The following is a 17161-nucleotide window of genomic DNA, read 5'->3' on the forward strand; positions in this document are numbered from 1 at the left end:
ACAGGCCTTTATTTCTATTAGAGCAACACGGACTACCAGGAAAATGAAGAATAACGAGATTTGTGTCCATTTGAACCTATAATATTAGGTTCATTTACTAATTAACATTTCAAACACTCTTCCAGCGGCTGGAACATTGACGCCTTTTATTTTGACAACAGGAAGGAACATTCACATTAATGTCAGATTTCTCTACTTTTGTTTCTACTGCGGACTTGGATTATTTGTTGTTATCTCGTGTAAAGTTGAGATTAGATGGAGCATTTATGTTTGTGATCGGCCCAGGTTCCCGTTTGTTTACTTCCTGCATGTGAGTTATCATTTACTCTAGTATGAGACAAATTTCTAACTTAGGGAATATTTCTACCGCTATAGTTTCTAATAATAGCCCCGGCCTGTTTTAGGGACCGGCTTTTATTTGCCTCCGCCAGCTGCGAACCTGGCCTCTGTTAGAGACCCGGCCGGTGATGGAATACAGGCCAGTATTAGAGAATTTACGGTAACACATAACACATGCTACAATAAAACATTAGATTATATGCTAATGAAAATATGTATATTTTATTCAAATGATCTGGCGACCCCCCAAATTTGTCTTGCGACCCCCAGGTTGAGAATCACTGGCTCAGAGCCTCACAGCCTTGTATACAATTGCTCTCTCAAAATGGCTGTAGTGAATGTCTTGAAATAGGCCTCTGTCTCTTTAAGAACCTCTTGATCCTTTCCGACACGCCCCCTCCACACGCTGTCTGTGGCATCAGTGGGGAGGGTGTTCTGCTGTGGAGCAGTGATTGGTTACTTGGCTGGTGACGAAAGCTCGGAGGCGTCTCCAGGAGGTGGGGCCGTTCCTAGGAGGACTCAGGCAAACCTATCCCTAAAATGGCTGCCATCAGAGTTTACAGATTACTCAAAAATGCGTGAATGTGCCAAGGCAACACTTCAGGCATGTTTTTAATGAGGGAATGACATAATAACATGTTGTAAAGCTTGAAAAAGTCGATTTTGCATAATACCCCCCTCCTTTAAGTTGTTTAGTGAGACAACAGACAGCGAAATGTGTTACTAAATGCTTCCAAGATGCGCGCGCGCTTCACAAAGCACAAGGCCCAGACGGACAGCCCCACAAAAAGCCACATTGCGATTTAAAGCCAGCCATGGCAGATCCCCCTTAAAGCCTGCTTTATAAACGATTATGAACATTGTACCACAGCGGCCAACGGGCTAAAGCTTGTGTTTGCTCAGCAGATTGCACTGGAGAGATACGTGGAACGTGTCCTTGGCTGTTCTTTTGACAGACAAGACGGAGTGCTATGGTATTTGGGTAATGAAGTTATTTGATGTGCAAATAACTTGACATAATTATTAAAATGGGATGTAAATGGTGTTTTTTGTTCTACTTATACGTATTAAGGAGTCGGCAGATGAGCAGTAAATTAGAAGGAGAAGAAAATTGGCCGTGTTTTCTGGGCTCGACTTTAATGTATGCGATTTCCAGCATGTCCGCGATTACAGATAAAAAGTACATTGTGGACTAGGGTTGGGCGATGTCCCCTTAATTGGCCGTTGACGATGTTTACAGTGAACCATCGTGATGGACGATGATATCGTCCATTTTTCATTATAAGCATTTTTTTTAAAGGCATTTGCATAGCCTATATATGCTGCATGTTACTATGTATGCTAGGAAAATGTGAGATTGCAGGATAAATGGATCTAAACTAAACATGATCTGAACAGAGTCACGGAACGACTTTTGCAAAAGAAATGTGTTAAAACTCGTGCGTAAAAGTCTGAGAGGAGAACGACTCATTCAGCGCGTGAACTCCAAGGCTCTTATCACACTAATACAAATGTAATTGGGAGCTTATTATTTGCATTTGCTCAATTTTAACGTAAAGTTTAAGAAACGGGACAATATTTTGAAGTTTGCGTCGTAGCCTACATTTTTGAAGCCGCTCCACGCGCCGCCTGGTCCGTGTGATCGTAACCTCCTGCACCGCGCCTTTCTCTCCTCTCTCTTTCTTCTCTCGGTCCTTCGTGAGAATAGTCCACGCGCTCAGCTAGCTCCGATGTGAGATACATCTCATTTTAAAACGGTTTAAGTTTCAATACGCAGCAAAGCAAAACAAAACCACGCGCTGTTAAACTCTGAGCTGCAGAGAGAGAGAGAGAGAGAGAGAGAGAGAGCTCCGCGTGTCATAAACAGAGCAGCAGCGTCTTTACGTTAATAATTACGGCCAACACATCGTGGCTTCTGGCAGGCTACTGACGCTAGCGCGCATATTAGTTACATCCGTGATTTAATTTACAGTGCAATCCCTGCAAAGTTTGTAGGTTTGCAAGGCCTACAGAAGACCAGTGCGTGTTTTTGACAGGAGGAGGCGTGGCATCACGATGGTGGCTCTCCATCGTGATGTTGCTCATCCATCGCCGATGGACGATGACATCGTCCATCGGCACAACCCTATTGTGGACATAATGCCAAAGCTTTTATCTGGGATAGTGCCAGACTTACACACATAGAGCAAAATCACACTTCATCTCTCCTGCAGTGGACACTGAATGCAGATAAGACAAAACAATCTGGCCGAGCCTCTATTTTTAACACTTAATGGTGAGGGTCGTGGGATCCAAGGATATGTCAAAAGAAAAATGAAACACTTCGCTAAGCATTAGGGCGTGGTCACATATTACTTATTGCAGTATGCCATATGCCTGTTATTAGACAATAAGCACAATATATGGCACTAGTCTACATTTCTTTACAGTGTGTGCGGCATTTGAAACTCTTTATTTTTTTCCTCTCAAAATTATAATACATAAAGAACACTAAAATGCAAATAATAGCATTTACACTCACAATACAGCAGTGATTGTGCATTTGCCCTAAGCTTATTAGAACAATTAGAAGAAGAGACTATTCGACTACAAAGACGGCGCTAAGTGGCTTATTCACTGAGTGTCTCAAATCAGAATATGGCATTTGCATCTTTATGACCGTGTTCCTTCCCCTGATTTGTATCCTGCTAAATCTCTGTGCTACAATGGCACCTGATACTGTACTTGAAAGTATATGGAGCGAGGCTTGCATCCTGGGGCTAATCTCCTTTTCTGGGTGAATTAAGGACTCGGTTAAGATTGATGGCAAATGAGCAGCACGATGATGTGGCTGACACCAAGATGTTATCAAGAGAGTGACTGCGGATGATGCAGAATGCCTTCTACTGAGTGTCCAACACTACATTTCTCTGGGCCCTTAATTTCTCCCAGCATGCCACTGTCAGCTCGCTGTGACATGTCGCTTCTGTATAAAGCCATAGTACCGCACTTATCTTCTTTGCCTGCCCCCCCGTTGTGGCAGCCGCATGGCATTGTCTACCAATTCAATTATCCTATGACAGCGATAGTAGCACAAAGACAAGACTTATTACTTTGCCATTAGCAGCAGAATGCTTAGCCACAGCAACAAGCTTTCACGCTCATTGTGAAGGCTCCACCGCCTCTCGTATAGCGTCACTGTCGGTTCGGATCAAGAAGATGCTACTCAAACAACATTTATTGTGCAGAATACATACCTTAACATCTTGCATGGTGGACTATGTTTTTTTTTTTTTTCGTTACTACAAAATATCTTTCCATATTGAAAGTGTTGATTACTAAATCTGTTTTTGTAAAGTTTAGATTACCGTATTTTCCACACTTTAAGTCACACTTTTTTTCATAGTTTGCCTGGGGGTAAGACTTACACTCGGTGGCGTAGTATCAAAATATATAATTTCACATGTTTGTTATTTTCACACTGACAGCTGCTAGAGGGCGCGCTAGGCTTCTGTACGAATATCCTCTCCTCTATCGAGCAGCAGAGTTTGTAGTGAGTTTGTAGTGAGTTTGTAGTGAGTTTGTAGTGAGTTTGCATTGAGCAAGAAACTTGTGAGGGAATGGCGAAAAGCGAGAAAAAAAAGAATTTAGAATTGTTTTAGCTCTCTGCCCTCTGCTCAGAGGATGAAGGTCCTGCTGTACAAATGTGCTAAGAAGAACAGAACCCACCTACGGATTTTTTGTTGTTTAGCTCAATCCAAATACAGTATAAATAATTTCGATGTTTAACAATCTTTGTTGCACAGTTAGCGAAAGGGTTTTCCATTGCAATTTTGTTTATGTTGATGCACATTAATTAAATACACCGAATATATATATTCAAAATATATTTACAGTTCGCAGTTATTTTATCTTAAATGGCAAGGTAGTAGCCAAGGCTGGTACAACTTATACTCTGGAGCGAGGTTTTTTTTCTTCTTCATTGTGCTTTTTTTGGCTCAATCAATCAATCCAATTGGACCAATTCACTTTCAAGCTGCCCCAAAATCCTAAAAAGTAGCTTTCCCGTTCCCCAATTTTGAGCTATTAAAGCAGTATGTGACGTCTCAAATAAAATAAAAAATCCCATAAAGTAAACTGCTGGCATCTGACAGTATTTCATCATCTTACTGTTTTAAAAAAAAACTTTCAACAGTGTTGTTTTTTATGTGGTCATATTTTTTTCTTGTCTCGGACAATGTTGCTAAATTGGGGATCAGACAGGCTCATATTGATGCCACTTCCGAGCGAAATCACTGAGATTGATCTCAGTCCTCACAAGTATGAGAGGCACCGTTTCTGTGGCTCAGATCTCCTACTTTAGCTTCTTCACACTAACTATGCATCGCATGGTGTCCCGGCGAGTTTTAATGACTTTCTAAAAATCTGTTTACAAGCTTCACAAATCATAATGGTGTGCTCCCGAGGGCTCGCGAATGACCAGAATACTCACCGCGAGTGCCTCTCACTCGTCAACAACCTTCAGCCCGAGATAAATAACCTGCCATTTGTTTGTGTAATCAGTGCCCTAAAGCCTGAAAGGGGCTCGCAAAATGGCAAATGTGTTTTAGCTCAAAACTGCAAGAAACTTCAGAATGAGTCGCTCCTAAAATGTCTAATTACGTTTTTTTCTCGCCCAACCCACTCTGCAATCAATCCCGGCCATACTGCTCATAAACCTATTTGTTATTGAGACAAAAACAACAATGAAGCTAATTGGCTTGATTTTCACCTGGGCTTTCCACGGGCTAAATGGTTCTCGGGAGATGTGGAAATGTCTGCTTGAATTATAATGATTTTGTTGTGATATGATCTGTTTTAAAAAGGGGCAATTTACATCTTATATGCCGTTCCGTCTTCTGCTGTCAGTATTTTACATGCTTTAGAGAATGTATTTAACTTGAATATGGAGATTCGGTTGTTTATCTGACTCACGTTTGTTTTGAATGTATCAAATTGGAGTTTAAACATATTTATCCCATCTGCGCTCTCGATTTGGCTTCTGTTATGACAAAGCCTCACGGTGAGATCAGATGCTGATAAAACTGATATTTTCCTCTACTTTTTTTGTCATTCTTTTTCAGTCACCGAATTATGTAAATTTGTGTTTAATTTACCAAATGAATATAAAGGAGTATGTAAATGACTTCTAATTCCTGATGAGCCTATGGCATTGTGTCACCAGCAGAACAATGTGAGGACAAAACTATTCAAAACAGTGCTGCACAGTTTTATTTACCTTTAATTTACTTTTTGATGCTATATTGGCCAGCTTAAAGGACCTATACCTGACATTGTTTTCCTTTTGTAGGGTAAAATTGTTTTTGCCCCATAAAAGTATGATGTAAAAGTAGTCATTTGTGAAAAAATCAGCCTGATCCGTGAAATTTATTACAATTTGTTGATGTTGTGTATAGTCACAATAGTCAGATAGTCAATATGTGACTTAACAGGGTTTACCTTTTTCGTCACATATTGACTCAGACGGATGGCTCTTATGGTCACAATTTGATTAAAAAGGTTAACAATGAGGTATAGTCCCTCTAAATAATGTTTTGGAGCTTTTTACCACGTTGCAATGTTGTCCTCTCATCAAAAACATATCTGGACCTGTGTTTCAACCTGTGTTTCGTATCTTTGAGTAATCTTTTAAATCTTCTCCAGCTCCCTAAAATCCTAAAATGCTCCTCCTGAGGCACTAGGTATCCAGGAAACACTATCCTCACCTCTCGATCTCTTGTTAGACTTAAAAGAACAGGCCACTGTTTTTACATACTGAGATATGTTCTTACCTTAGCTTTGACAAGGTCTTTTGTACCTGTCTGGTCTTCACGCGTGCCTTCAGTCACGTAAACACAGCACAGACAGCGTTAGCATTTAGCCTCTGCTCCTCTCTATAGCTTCAAACAAGGTGAAGATAGAAGCTACCAAGCTCTTCCACGTTTTCTCTATATGGTTACGTGAAGTGTTACACTACAAAAACGCTGTCTGCGCTGTGTTTACGTGACTGAAGGCACGCGTGAAGACCAGACAGGTACAAAAGAACTCGTCTAAGCTCAGGAAAGAACATATCTCAGTATGTAAAAACGGTGGCCCAGTCCTTCAATCCTTTCATCGCAAAGTAGGATCAGTCAGCATAACTTTACTACTGCCACACGGGCCAAGAGGACTTTTCTCTGTTCTCTCATAATTGAAACAACTGCGCAGTGAAGGTGAGCAAGAGGAAGGGGGGTGGGAAGAACTTTTGGAGAGATGTGTGAAAATCAGGAAGTGCAAGTACTAGATATTTTGTTTTTAGATATATATATATATATATATATATATATATATATATATATATATATATATATATATATATTGTATTTTTAATCCAACAAAGTGTAAAATAGTGATACAGGTGTTTGTGGGATTATTACCAAATACCTGCAAAAAGCATCATACCTCCTTTTAAACAAGTAGCTCACTTGCTATTACAATACTTTCCCTCCATCAAACAGGCCAACGTTTGACAGTCAGCCAAGTGAACAGGTGATTAATTTTTGTTTTCCACATTTCTATTTTTCTCTCTATAATAACACTTGAACAAATGTGCGAACGCACATTTCTCAAAGTGAACTGTGGAGAGAATTTTGGAGTGGAGGTGTTTTACTGATGAAATGTATCTTGACCAGTGATTTATGGCTGTGCCATATGGAGCCTTCTAGCCTAAAGTGCTCGCAGGTTGGACATCAATCAACTCGGGCCAACTTAAGTAACTCTTGAAAGTTCAAATATATATCGAAGCGAGAAAAGTGGAAAGTCTACTGCAATTTTCTCCAATGCGAGCGCACATGGCTGTATTGTAAATGGCATCTTTAATGTCAGAGCTGTTGTGCCCACCGACTCGCTGTATGGCCTTATTTGTCTTGATGATTATTCATTAAGCCTGCAGCACAGCGCTCCCAGGCTTTAGGTGATGACCACATGTAATGGCCAACTGGCACATTAAAGGTCAGCAGGATTGTATTCCTGCTGTTAACCGCAAGCCCCCTTTAAGAATCCAGAGTGCACTTGTGCCGTTTCAGGCCTGTGCAGTTCCAGCTGACTAATAATCGAGATTAGGGATGAAAATTGGCCACATTTATTTTCTTCTTTTTTTATCAGGCGAGAGAAGCTGTGGGGCCGAAATGAGGAAATGTCAACGGAAGAGATGATGGTGCATAGTCTCAGGTGTGGCGTTAAAACCTGCAGGCATTTGAATTACCACAAATAGGAATACGAATGCTGGGTTTGCACTCAGCGTGACATCGGTTGTTTAGGGAAAACCGCTACTTTGTCAAGACTGGTAAAGGTTCCCCGCTCTTCTCCGAGACATTTATAAATGCTTTGTTTTTGCTCTAGGCCGCAGATTATTTTCAGAATACTCAATGCACGTTAAGTCAAGTGATGCGCTTGGAAAGCTGCCCTGCCTCACTGTGATAAATGTAAACTTCGATACAGAAATGCTTGCTCTACATGCTCTTGGGGAGGTGTGTAAAGTTGATCTTTTTGGCTCATACAATATATATTTCATCATTCTTTTGCAATCTTTATCATTGGGGAGCGCTGTTTGAAGATAGGGGAAGCTGTGGTCTGATTAAGGAGGCAGCGGAGTTTGGAGGATATAGACTCTATAGAAGGCTATTGCAATGGTCCAAGTCCGGAGGTAATCAATGCATGAATGAATTTTTCAGCTGTAGTGACTGAGGAGAAAGGGCGGAGGTGGGCGATGTTGCGGCGATGGAAGAATGATGTTTAGGTTTTGTGGGTGATGTGTGGTTGCTGTGAGAGGGAGGAGTCCATAATGATGCAAGATTGTGTACAGAGGGGGTGGGGGAGACGTTGTGGCCACTGATGAGGAGAAAAAGGTTTTCACCAGAGGGGAGGAGAGGAGCTGTGTTTTATTGCTGTTGAGTTTGAGAAACTTATCTTCCCGATGCAATCACGGCTATGAACTGTTTACCCTGCAGATCAGTGCTGAAGAAAGAGTCCCCACAGAGACAGCTCACTTCATCTTTTATCATGGGCATGTTAGTTTGTTGTGACCTTTTTGTGAGTCACGTGATTAAAAAAAAAAGAAAAGAAACTTCATACTGGATTATTTTTTTCCATAAGCAAATAATGTCATACTGGACCTGAATTGAAATCACAAAGCTACTAACTGCTCTTCTATCCTGCCTTGTTTGTACTATCATAGAGAAGCAACAGGAATTACCACAACCACAGGGTGCTGAACAAAATACAGTGAAGTTAAGGCATAGAAAGAATTAGGAATATACTGTATAAAAAAGTATTTTGCCAGAAACGAATGATTACTAGCAACTGTGATTAGCTTAAAGGTGTAATATAATGCAATATAAAAAGTCTTCTGCCTGAAAGATGCCATGCAAATGTAGATGAAACTTTCTGTGTTTATGGAAGTGCTGCTGGCCAAGAAAGGCAATTTGGTTTGATTATGTAACTTCAAGCTTTTGGATAGATATAGGTAGATATTGATCAATTTAAGTCCATGGAAAGCTGTGTGTTATCCCCAAATATGGCGCGGTCATCATGGATATCATCTGCAATACGTCAGGTTAAATAAACCGATAGTTGCTGTTGAATGTTCCACAGTGTGGCTTTAAAGTCTATCCTTCCTATATATGAGGCAATCGTTTCTCTTCTGTGCTTTGTATTCTAGTCCATAGACTCTCGTCTGTGCTGAGACCATCTTGTCGGTGAATTGGGCTTTTTCAAAGACTGCTTCATTTTGTTTCAAGTCCATCTGGTACAGATATCCAGTGCCAAGGGGAAGTTAGAGCAGAAGATGAATATTGATTAGTCCAATCTGAAATATTTGCCTGCTTAGGGTGGTTGACACTGCACGCCCACACAAGATTAACCGAACGGGCAGCTCATTGAATCCACTTAACAGCCTAAGTTAACTTCTTGAATGGCTGGACAGACTTTTATTGACCCCAGCACTGAGTAATGGGAAGCTCTTCCTGCAACATAAAAATGAGGGTGGAAAAGGACCAGAATATCAAATGCATGAGGCGCTCACAGGCATGTCTGTTTGCTTAATGAATGGCAAAGGTGCACTGTTTTATAAGATGTTAAAAATGCGCCACCTCTCACTGGAGAAAGAGCTGCCGGAGGAAAGAGGAAAGGTCGTTGCTAAGTGTGTTGTTAGATGAGAAGTTCAAGAAGCTTACACCGACTCTGGAAATCTAAACATTTGAGCCGTGAGTTAATTAGCCTGGAATTCAATCTGCCGGAGAAATGTTTTGGAAGTGCAGCAAGGATAATACATTTCAGTACAGCCTCATAGAATAATATGTGGCACACTGTTCCCGGGCTCTCACTCCCGAAGCCTTGGGGCCTATTTACTCAGCAATTTGGGCCTGTCTCCGATGGTGCATTCAGCATGATGCGAGAATCCAACAATGATGTCCTGCCACAAAGGGCCCCTACCCACTGAGCCAGTGCACTATAAAGCCCTGTGCCAGTACTCTTCGTCTTCCCATTCAGAGCGGGTCTGGCTCACTCAGAATTGTGGGCACAGTTTGGATGAGCCACTTGATGGATACACTGCGTCACTGCTGGTCAGATTAATGCTCTCTCAAAGCCAAGTACCGATCGAGTCAAGCTGAAGTTTCGTGGAGTTTAAAGAAAGTGGATCTGTGCCCAGCAAGAGCAATGGACGCTCAGAATGAGAAATACACTCTGATGCCAAGGAACTTATTGTCTCCAAGAAGAAGTTATTACATCGTAAACATTTCATGCTTTCTTTTGTTTTACACATCCTGTCAAGAAGTTGCATATCCTGATGCTGTATGCGACTGCCATAAAGGAGGCTCCTCTCTGCACGTTCATAATTGTCGGGTGGGGACCGGGACAAGCCACGGGGAGATTGAGTGCAGTCGATCCTATGCTTATCTAAAGCCTAATTATACATGATGTTGGACAAACTCTTTTGAAGCTCCAAACAGCCTGCACGGTTGTAAACATTCATCTGGCAATCACTGAGAGGAAAAAAGAAATTACTGGGTTATTGCTGTAATACCTTTTGCCCCAAGGTATCATCAGGAAACCATTCTGTTTCTATTGAACCCTTCAGATATACGTGCTGTTTTATAAACACAATTGGCAAGGCAAGTTTAATTGTAGAGCACAATCCAAACACAAGGTAAGTCAAAGTGCTTCACAGTTACATAAGATTACAAGGTAGATAAAATAATTTGCTCTATAGTTGGATGGTGTTTCATACTAAATTAACTTAAGTTTTTAAAGATGGCTTGTCCTGTGGCAGTTATTAATGTGTACTGGCTAGTTTCCTCCGGCTAAGACATATATGATCGATTCAAATACCAGGGAGATGCACACATCCTCTTCTTTACTACATTATGTTCAACTGTGTTCAGGCGGTAACTCAAGTTGCCTGCAAGTGATCCAAAATTACTGCTCATTCTAATACCAGATCTTTTGTTATAGCTGGATGCATGGTTATAGCTATTATAGCCCTCAGCAAGTAATGTAAAGATCAATGTTTGTCTGTTTGTGTTAGCATTAAGTAGGGCTGCACAATAGATTGCCAAGTTATTGTTATCGCACTCAATATGTAACCATATAATAATATAATATATTGCAATTGCATCTGAGGATTTAATTGTAAGACATGATTTGCTTATCGAGAACTGTTTTGGACTTGATTAAGTATTTGTTTAAGTCTTGATTTGACACAATTTTATGAAACGACACAATAAATTCTTTCAATTTAAAGTGATAGTCTTTAAGATTGCAAAAGGAGAAAGAGAGAGATCATTTTAAAGTAAACAATCAAGTCCCACCCCCTTCCCTCCTTATTTGACCTGAAAGCCCCAATATGAGGAGAGAGAGAGAAATTTCAAAGGTTAACGATTAAGATCCCTTCCCTCTTGATTGGACGAGCTTTACTGGCTCAGCTCAGCTCTCATTGGTCAAAATTATGGCAGCAGGGATTCTGATTGGTTGCTTATTTTAGCAAATTTGAAGGACTTTAGAACATATATTGTTAATCAATATTACGTTTTCTGGCGGTCAATTATACCCAGTCTTTTACATTTGTTAAACATTTAAACTTACAGACTGTCACTTTAAAGGAATAGGCCACCGTTTTTACATACTAAGATATGTTCTTCCCTAACCTTAGTCGAGTTAATATATCCCCGTCTGGTCTTTGTCCGTGCGCTCTGTCACGCAAACAGAGCAGCCTCTCCCACATGTCATATAGCTCCAAAAAAGCTCACGCAGCTTCTATTGACGGAAGTGAGCGGGGGAAGTCTTTAGGAGTTACTGCGCGGACGCTGTGCTCCTCGTATCATTACGCCTCACAATATAGTACCCCTTTTTATCTGCTAATAAAATCGACATTTTACATTTTTGTGTAAATATACTTCGCATGAAAACACTTCACGTAACTTTATTTAAATAGGGAACACGTGGAAGAGCTTGGTAGCTTCTATCGTGAGCTTTTTTGGAGCTATATGACATGTGGGAGAGGCTGCGTATGTGCTCCGTTTGCGTGACAGAGCGCACGGACAAAGACCAGACGGGTACATATTAACTCGACTAAGGTTAGGTAAGAACATATCTTAGTATGTAAAAACGGTGGCCTATTCCTTTAATGGAATCTGAAAACCACAAGAGATTCACAGTTTCTCTTGCAATTGAAGTAAGCCTTTGAAAATCTTGAAATAGATTATTGACATGCTGTTTAAAAAAATTGTCAATATCTTATTATTTTTCCCATCACCGTTCACCAAGGAAAAATTACTCCACTTTGGCAGCATTCTTAAACGTATCCCTCTTCGGCTGTAATGGTGATCGCATCCCTTCTAAAAGTGAATCCCATGCTGCGGGTGTGTATGTTTTATTATATATCTTTACACTGAGTTTTCCCCCAGGCTTGACACCAAATGGCTGTTGTTGAAGTTGAAGGTCACTTAAGTCCTGACAGACCCGAGCTGAAAATGTCAAGCCGTTATGTCGCTGTCATGGCGGACTCCATAATGAGGAGGATGATAGTGCTGAGGCGGGCGTAACAGGTGAAGCCAGTTGCACCGAGGTCAACTTCTCCCACCGACTCAAACGGGCTGCAGCTGTCACTCTTGTGCCGTGTTTGTTGACAAGTTTGTTGCGGCCAATTACCGCTCCAGATTGAGTGAGTATTGTCTGACACAATGATAGAAGCAGCACGTCTTGTTTGCCAGGCTGTAATTGTTAAGCTCTAAATGGACAGAGCATTGTTGTGGATGGCTGTTTGGACGCCCCAACGTGGTGAGATGGGAGGCATTGTGTTCCTTTGTGCGTTTGTTTGGATGCGTCAGGATTGTCACATTGAATGAGAAGGTATGCTGTCGCTGTTGAATACGGTTGGGTTTGGCATCTGAATTGAGGCTTTTACTCGTTCTGGGAATCCAACAGAGATAGAGATACAGTAAATGACATCTTAATGCACTGTTATTTGAATAGAAAGATTTGAGATTTTAATTCCTGACAACTTCTGAATTAAAGCAAGTGTAATCTTTAGAGGTCGACCGATGCTGATTTTTGGGGGATTTTTATTGGCCGATGCCGATATGCTTGGACATTATTTTTGGCCGATATTTTTGGCCGATTTTTTTGCCAATTTTTCCAAATGTTTCTATAATCCTGTAAAACGTACTTGGCCACTCCAGCAGAGGCCAATTCTATTTTATTACTTTGCTGATTCAATTATAGTTTCTGTCCTAGCTTTGATTAGCTGCCATTAGCATTAGCATATTGTTGCTAGCCGCGGCATTTTGCGCAGTGATCAAAAATACGATTGCGGAGGTTAAAACCAATGGCCGCTTGTAGCTGAGTTTCATGATGACGACGCTGCCGTCGCCATTGCCCTCCATATACGGGCGGCAAAACAAGCTAGTTTTCCATTAGGAAGCATTGCACTTTAGACACGTTTAAAACAACTGTAAAGCCTGGTTTCTAATTTTCCTAAACTTTCTACTGCTAGATATTCCTCCTGTGATGACGCTGGGTTAGTTACAATTAAAGAAACCAGGCTGGTGTTTGCAAGGAACATTTTACAAATCCCGTATACTGATGAGGGCTGGACTTTGATTGACAGGCTAGCAGGTCAGCATGAGAGCTAACGGCACCGGCACAGAGTCTACAGTGAAATCCCGCTCTTTTGCCCTTTTTAGGAACATGCTCCGTCAACGCTGAGTAGGAGGAGTCTGAAAATCCGCTATGATTTCCCCCTTGAAAGTAGTTATTAACGTGAGAAGTGAGGAGGAGCTGTCTATTCTTTTCTTCAGTCTATCGTTAAAACTAACCAAGCGATCGTTGCATGTCAATATTGATTGAGGTTTAGTTCAACTAACTAACTTAAGTCAAACTTGTAGCAAACCAGTTGTCATGATTCGTCTTTTGTTCATGTTTTCTTGTGTTTGGTCTTGTCCTGTGTTTTATTTTGACATGTGTTCTGTCCTTGTGATTTTGCTTTGCTTCCCTCGTTACCTGCCTGCCCCGCCCTGATGTGTTTCACCTGTGCCCCGTTTCCTCTTGTATTTATACCCCTGTGTTTCCCTTGTCCTTTGTCGCGTCATTGTCTATGTCAGCCCCGGTCTGTTTTAGTTTTGTCTCTGGATTTTGTTATTTTGGTTTTCGTTCATTAAACATCACCAGTTTTGTTGCAGTCCTGCATTTTGGGTTTTTACTTTCTTCGTACCACCTCAAACCATGACAGAATGACGCGACCACTTCTATACCCAGCGGACTGCCTTTTGGCAGCTGAGGACCCTGACCCCTGTTCCTGCTCTGTCCCGGAGCCACCGCTGGACATCTACCTCCGTCCAGGGTGGCTGTCCCCTTCTTCCCACCCTGAGCCACTGCCAGACCCCGACCTCCGTCCGAGGTGGGCCCCTTCTGTTCCGGAGCCACCGCTGGACACTTTCTCCGTCCAGGGTGGGCTTCTCTTGTCCTGGGGCCACCATCGGACCGAGACCTCCGTCTGGGGTGGGCTCCTCCTGTTCGTGCCCCAGGTCCACTGCGGGACCTTGTTCTGTCCTGGGTGGGCCCTTCCCACTCCAGTCTCTCAGCTGCCTCCAGTGCCTGCACCTATCCCTGAGCCACTGCCAGACCCCGACCTCCGTCCGAGGTGGGCCCCTTCCGTTCCGGAGCTACCGCTGGACACTTTCTCCGTCTAGGGTGGGCTTCTCTTGTCCTGGGGCCACCATAGGACTGAGACCTCCGTCTGGGGTGGGTTCCCCCTGTTTGTTCCCCTGAGCCACTGCCGGACACTGACCTCGGTTTGAGGTGGGCCCCTTCTGTCCCGGAGCCACCGCTGAACATTATTCTCCGTCCAGGGTGGGCTCCATCTGTTCTGGGGCCACCATCGGACCGAACCTCCGTCCGGGGTGGGCTCCTCCTGTGTCATGTCCCTCTTGTTGCTTCCCTGATTTGGACTCTGTTCCCTCCTCCGGACCCCCTCCACCCTCCCGGGGCTGTTTATATCGTGGGACGTCTGGGAGCCGTCCCTTGGTGGGGGGGTACTGTCATGATTCGTCTTTTGTTCATGTTTTCTTGTGTTTGGTCTTGTCCTGTGTTTTATTTTGACATGTGTTCTGTCCTTGTGATTTTGCTTTGCTTCCCTCGTTACCTGCCTGCCCCGCCCTGATGTGTTTCACCTGTGCCCCGTTTCCTCTTGTATTTATACCCCTGTGTTTCCCTTGTCCTTTGTCGCGTCATTGTCTATGTCAGCCCCGGTCTGTTTTAGTTTTGTCTCTGGATTTTGTTATTTTGGTTTTCGTTCATTAAACATCACCAGTTTTGTTGCAGTCCTGCATTTTGGGTTTTTATTTTCTTCGTACCACCTCAAACCATGACACCAGTCGCTCTTTCCAATGCGAAAAACGGGAAGTCTCTATCACTTTCGGTCCCGGAGATATTGGCTTTTATCCAAATATCTGCCCGATATATTGGTTGACCTCTAGTAATCTTCAAAAGAAACATTTGGAAAGTGCGGATTTCTGTGTATAGTCAGGGTCGTTCATACTGAAACTCATAAAACAAAAAAAGTCAGTTTTTGGACGGATTGAGAGAAGTTTTTAAAACAAAGATGAGTGGTGCTAGTACAATTTAAATCCCTCCCACTGGTCTTTTATATTCCGCCTTCTGCCAAAACTAAAATCATCAGTGCGGCAGACAAAGCTTTTTGGATGTGAGGCGAAATGTCCAACACATACTGCAGTTTGAAAACCACAGGCCGAGATGTTTAGGCGGCAGCACATAGGCTGAGCATTATTATAGTTTCAGTGTCAGGAGTTCCGCAGCTCCAACCGTGCTGAATGTCCCGCCTCACTCTTCGGGCTCCTTTTCACGCTGCTCTGCCCGATTAAGTCCATGAGAGGAAGAAAAAAGCCTGTGCAGCGGTGATGATTTCACAGACCTGTTTACATCGGTCACACTTGCCATCGTTGTGGGTATGGCAACCACATAGACAAGGAATTATCAGTAGCAATTTGTAGTAGCAAATTACCCGCTTAATCTCTTACCACCTCTGTGAAAAATGTTGAGGAGCTCAGCGATCCAATTATGATCACACCTCAAAGGCTACATCAAAATGTGTCTCCAGATTCATCAGAACAGACCTTCACACAAGTATTATGTGCCCTATGTTAATATCTTAAGCACTGTCTGCAAATCTTTTCTCATATAATTACTTTGACTTTCATGAGCTACACATTGCTTCCCTGACTATATTAAGCTTCATAAAAAGCCACATGCAAAACTTTTTATTTCTCATAGGATGAACCAGGCTCCCACCAGTGGCTTTGAGCAGGACGTGGGTTCCAGGACAACTCACCACGTCCTGTATCCGGAAAGTGCCATTGACCTGGACAACAGCACTAGCCTGGTCCTCATCCCATTCAAGACCCTGGACCTTCAGTGGATCGTCAGCGCCCTCACGACTGGGACTATTAAGCAGTAAGCGCACCGAGCACCCAGTATTTTCACATTTAAAAAGCAAGAACAAACTGTGTGCGATGCGTTTAGAGCCAAAAGGGCTGAACCGCGGGGACTCTGGCAGCGGTCTGTGCAATTACACCCTCAGCTCTATAGGCGTATCTCAGTTAATCCCCTTTTGTTTCTGACTAGCAACTTCCCCGCCATGCTTCACTGTCACCACACACAACTTTATTCCCACAGCACAGCAACGTAAAGTTATTTTTCACCCCAAAACTTTAATAAAAGCCTGAATACCACCTGCTCAGCTCCTCTGACACAGACGAAGTACTGTGTATCTGAAGGCAGATGACAGTGTTCTGTGCTACTGTGGAATATTAGGCCTAATAACGGATGGCACCTCTGACAATTTACCATCCAGAATAATAACCTGTTATTAAATTGTTATGTAATTTCACTGTAATCAGGAGGATTCCTTGAGCTTTTCTTAAAGGTATTTTTCTGGACAAGAATACAGAATATTTGCCACGAAGCATCAGAATGGGACTTGCAGTGTCTAAACAGCATTACATAATAAAATAATCTATATAATTACTTGGTTTCAGATTGCATTGGTAAGCTACAAGTTAAACTGTGGAATCAGCTCCCAGACAGTGTGCCAAGTTGTCTGTAAATGTCAACTATTCCTCCCGAAGCTCACAGAAATATCCTCAATAACCTGCAGTGTCAATCAGACCGTCTAAATTATTCATTGCATTTTTGTTCCAGCGTAGTATCAAGTTATTTTTTTTCCTATTTTTAATAAATTTAGACTATACTT

At 42.3% G+C, this 17161-nt stretch overlaps 1 protein-coding gene across 1 annotated transcript in view; it reads left to right on the top strand.

The window, feature by feature from the left end:
- The window catches only part of st3gal1 (ST3 beta-galactoside alpha-2,3-sialyltransferase 1), a 28655-nt gene that overhangs the window by 4432 nt on the left and 7062 nt on the right, over nucleotides 1–17161 (top strand). The window contains exon 3 of the mRNA XM_079571317.1: nucleotides 16183–16362. Coding sequence (XP_079427443.1) covers nucleotides 16183–16362 — 180 coding nt within the window. The remainder of the gene's footprint in view (nucleotides 1–16182; nucleotides 16363–17161) is intronic.

This window comes from Gobius niger, assembly GCF_951799975.1.
Source record: "Gobius niger genome assembly, chromosome: 14".
NCBI lineage: Eukaryota > Metazoa > Chordata > Actinopteri > Gobiiformes > Gobiidae > Gobius > Gobius niger.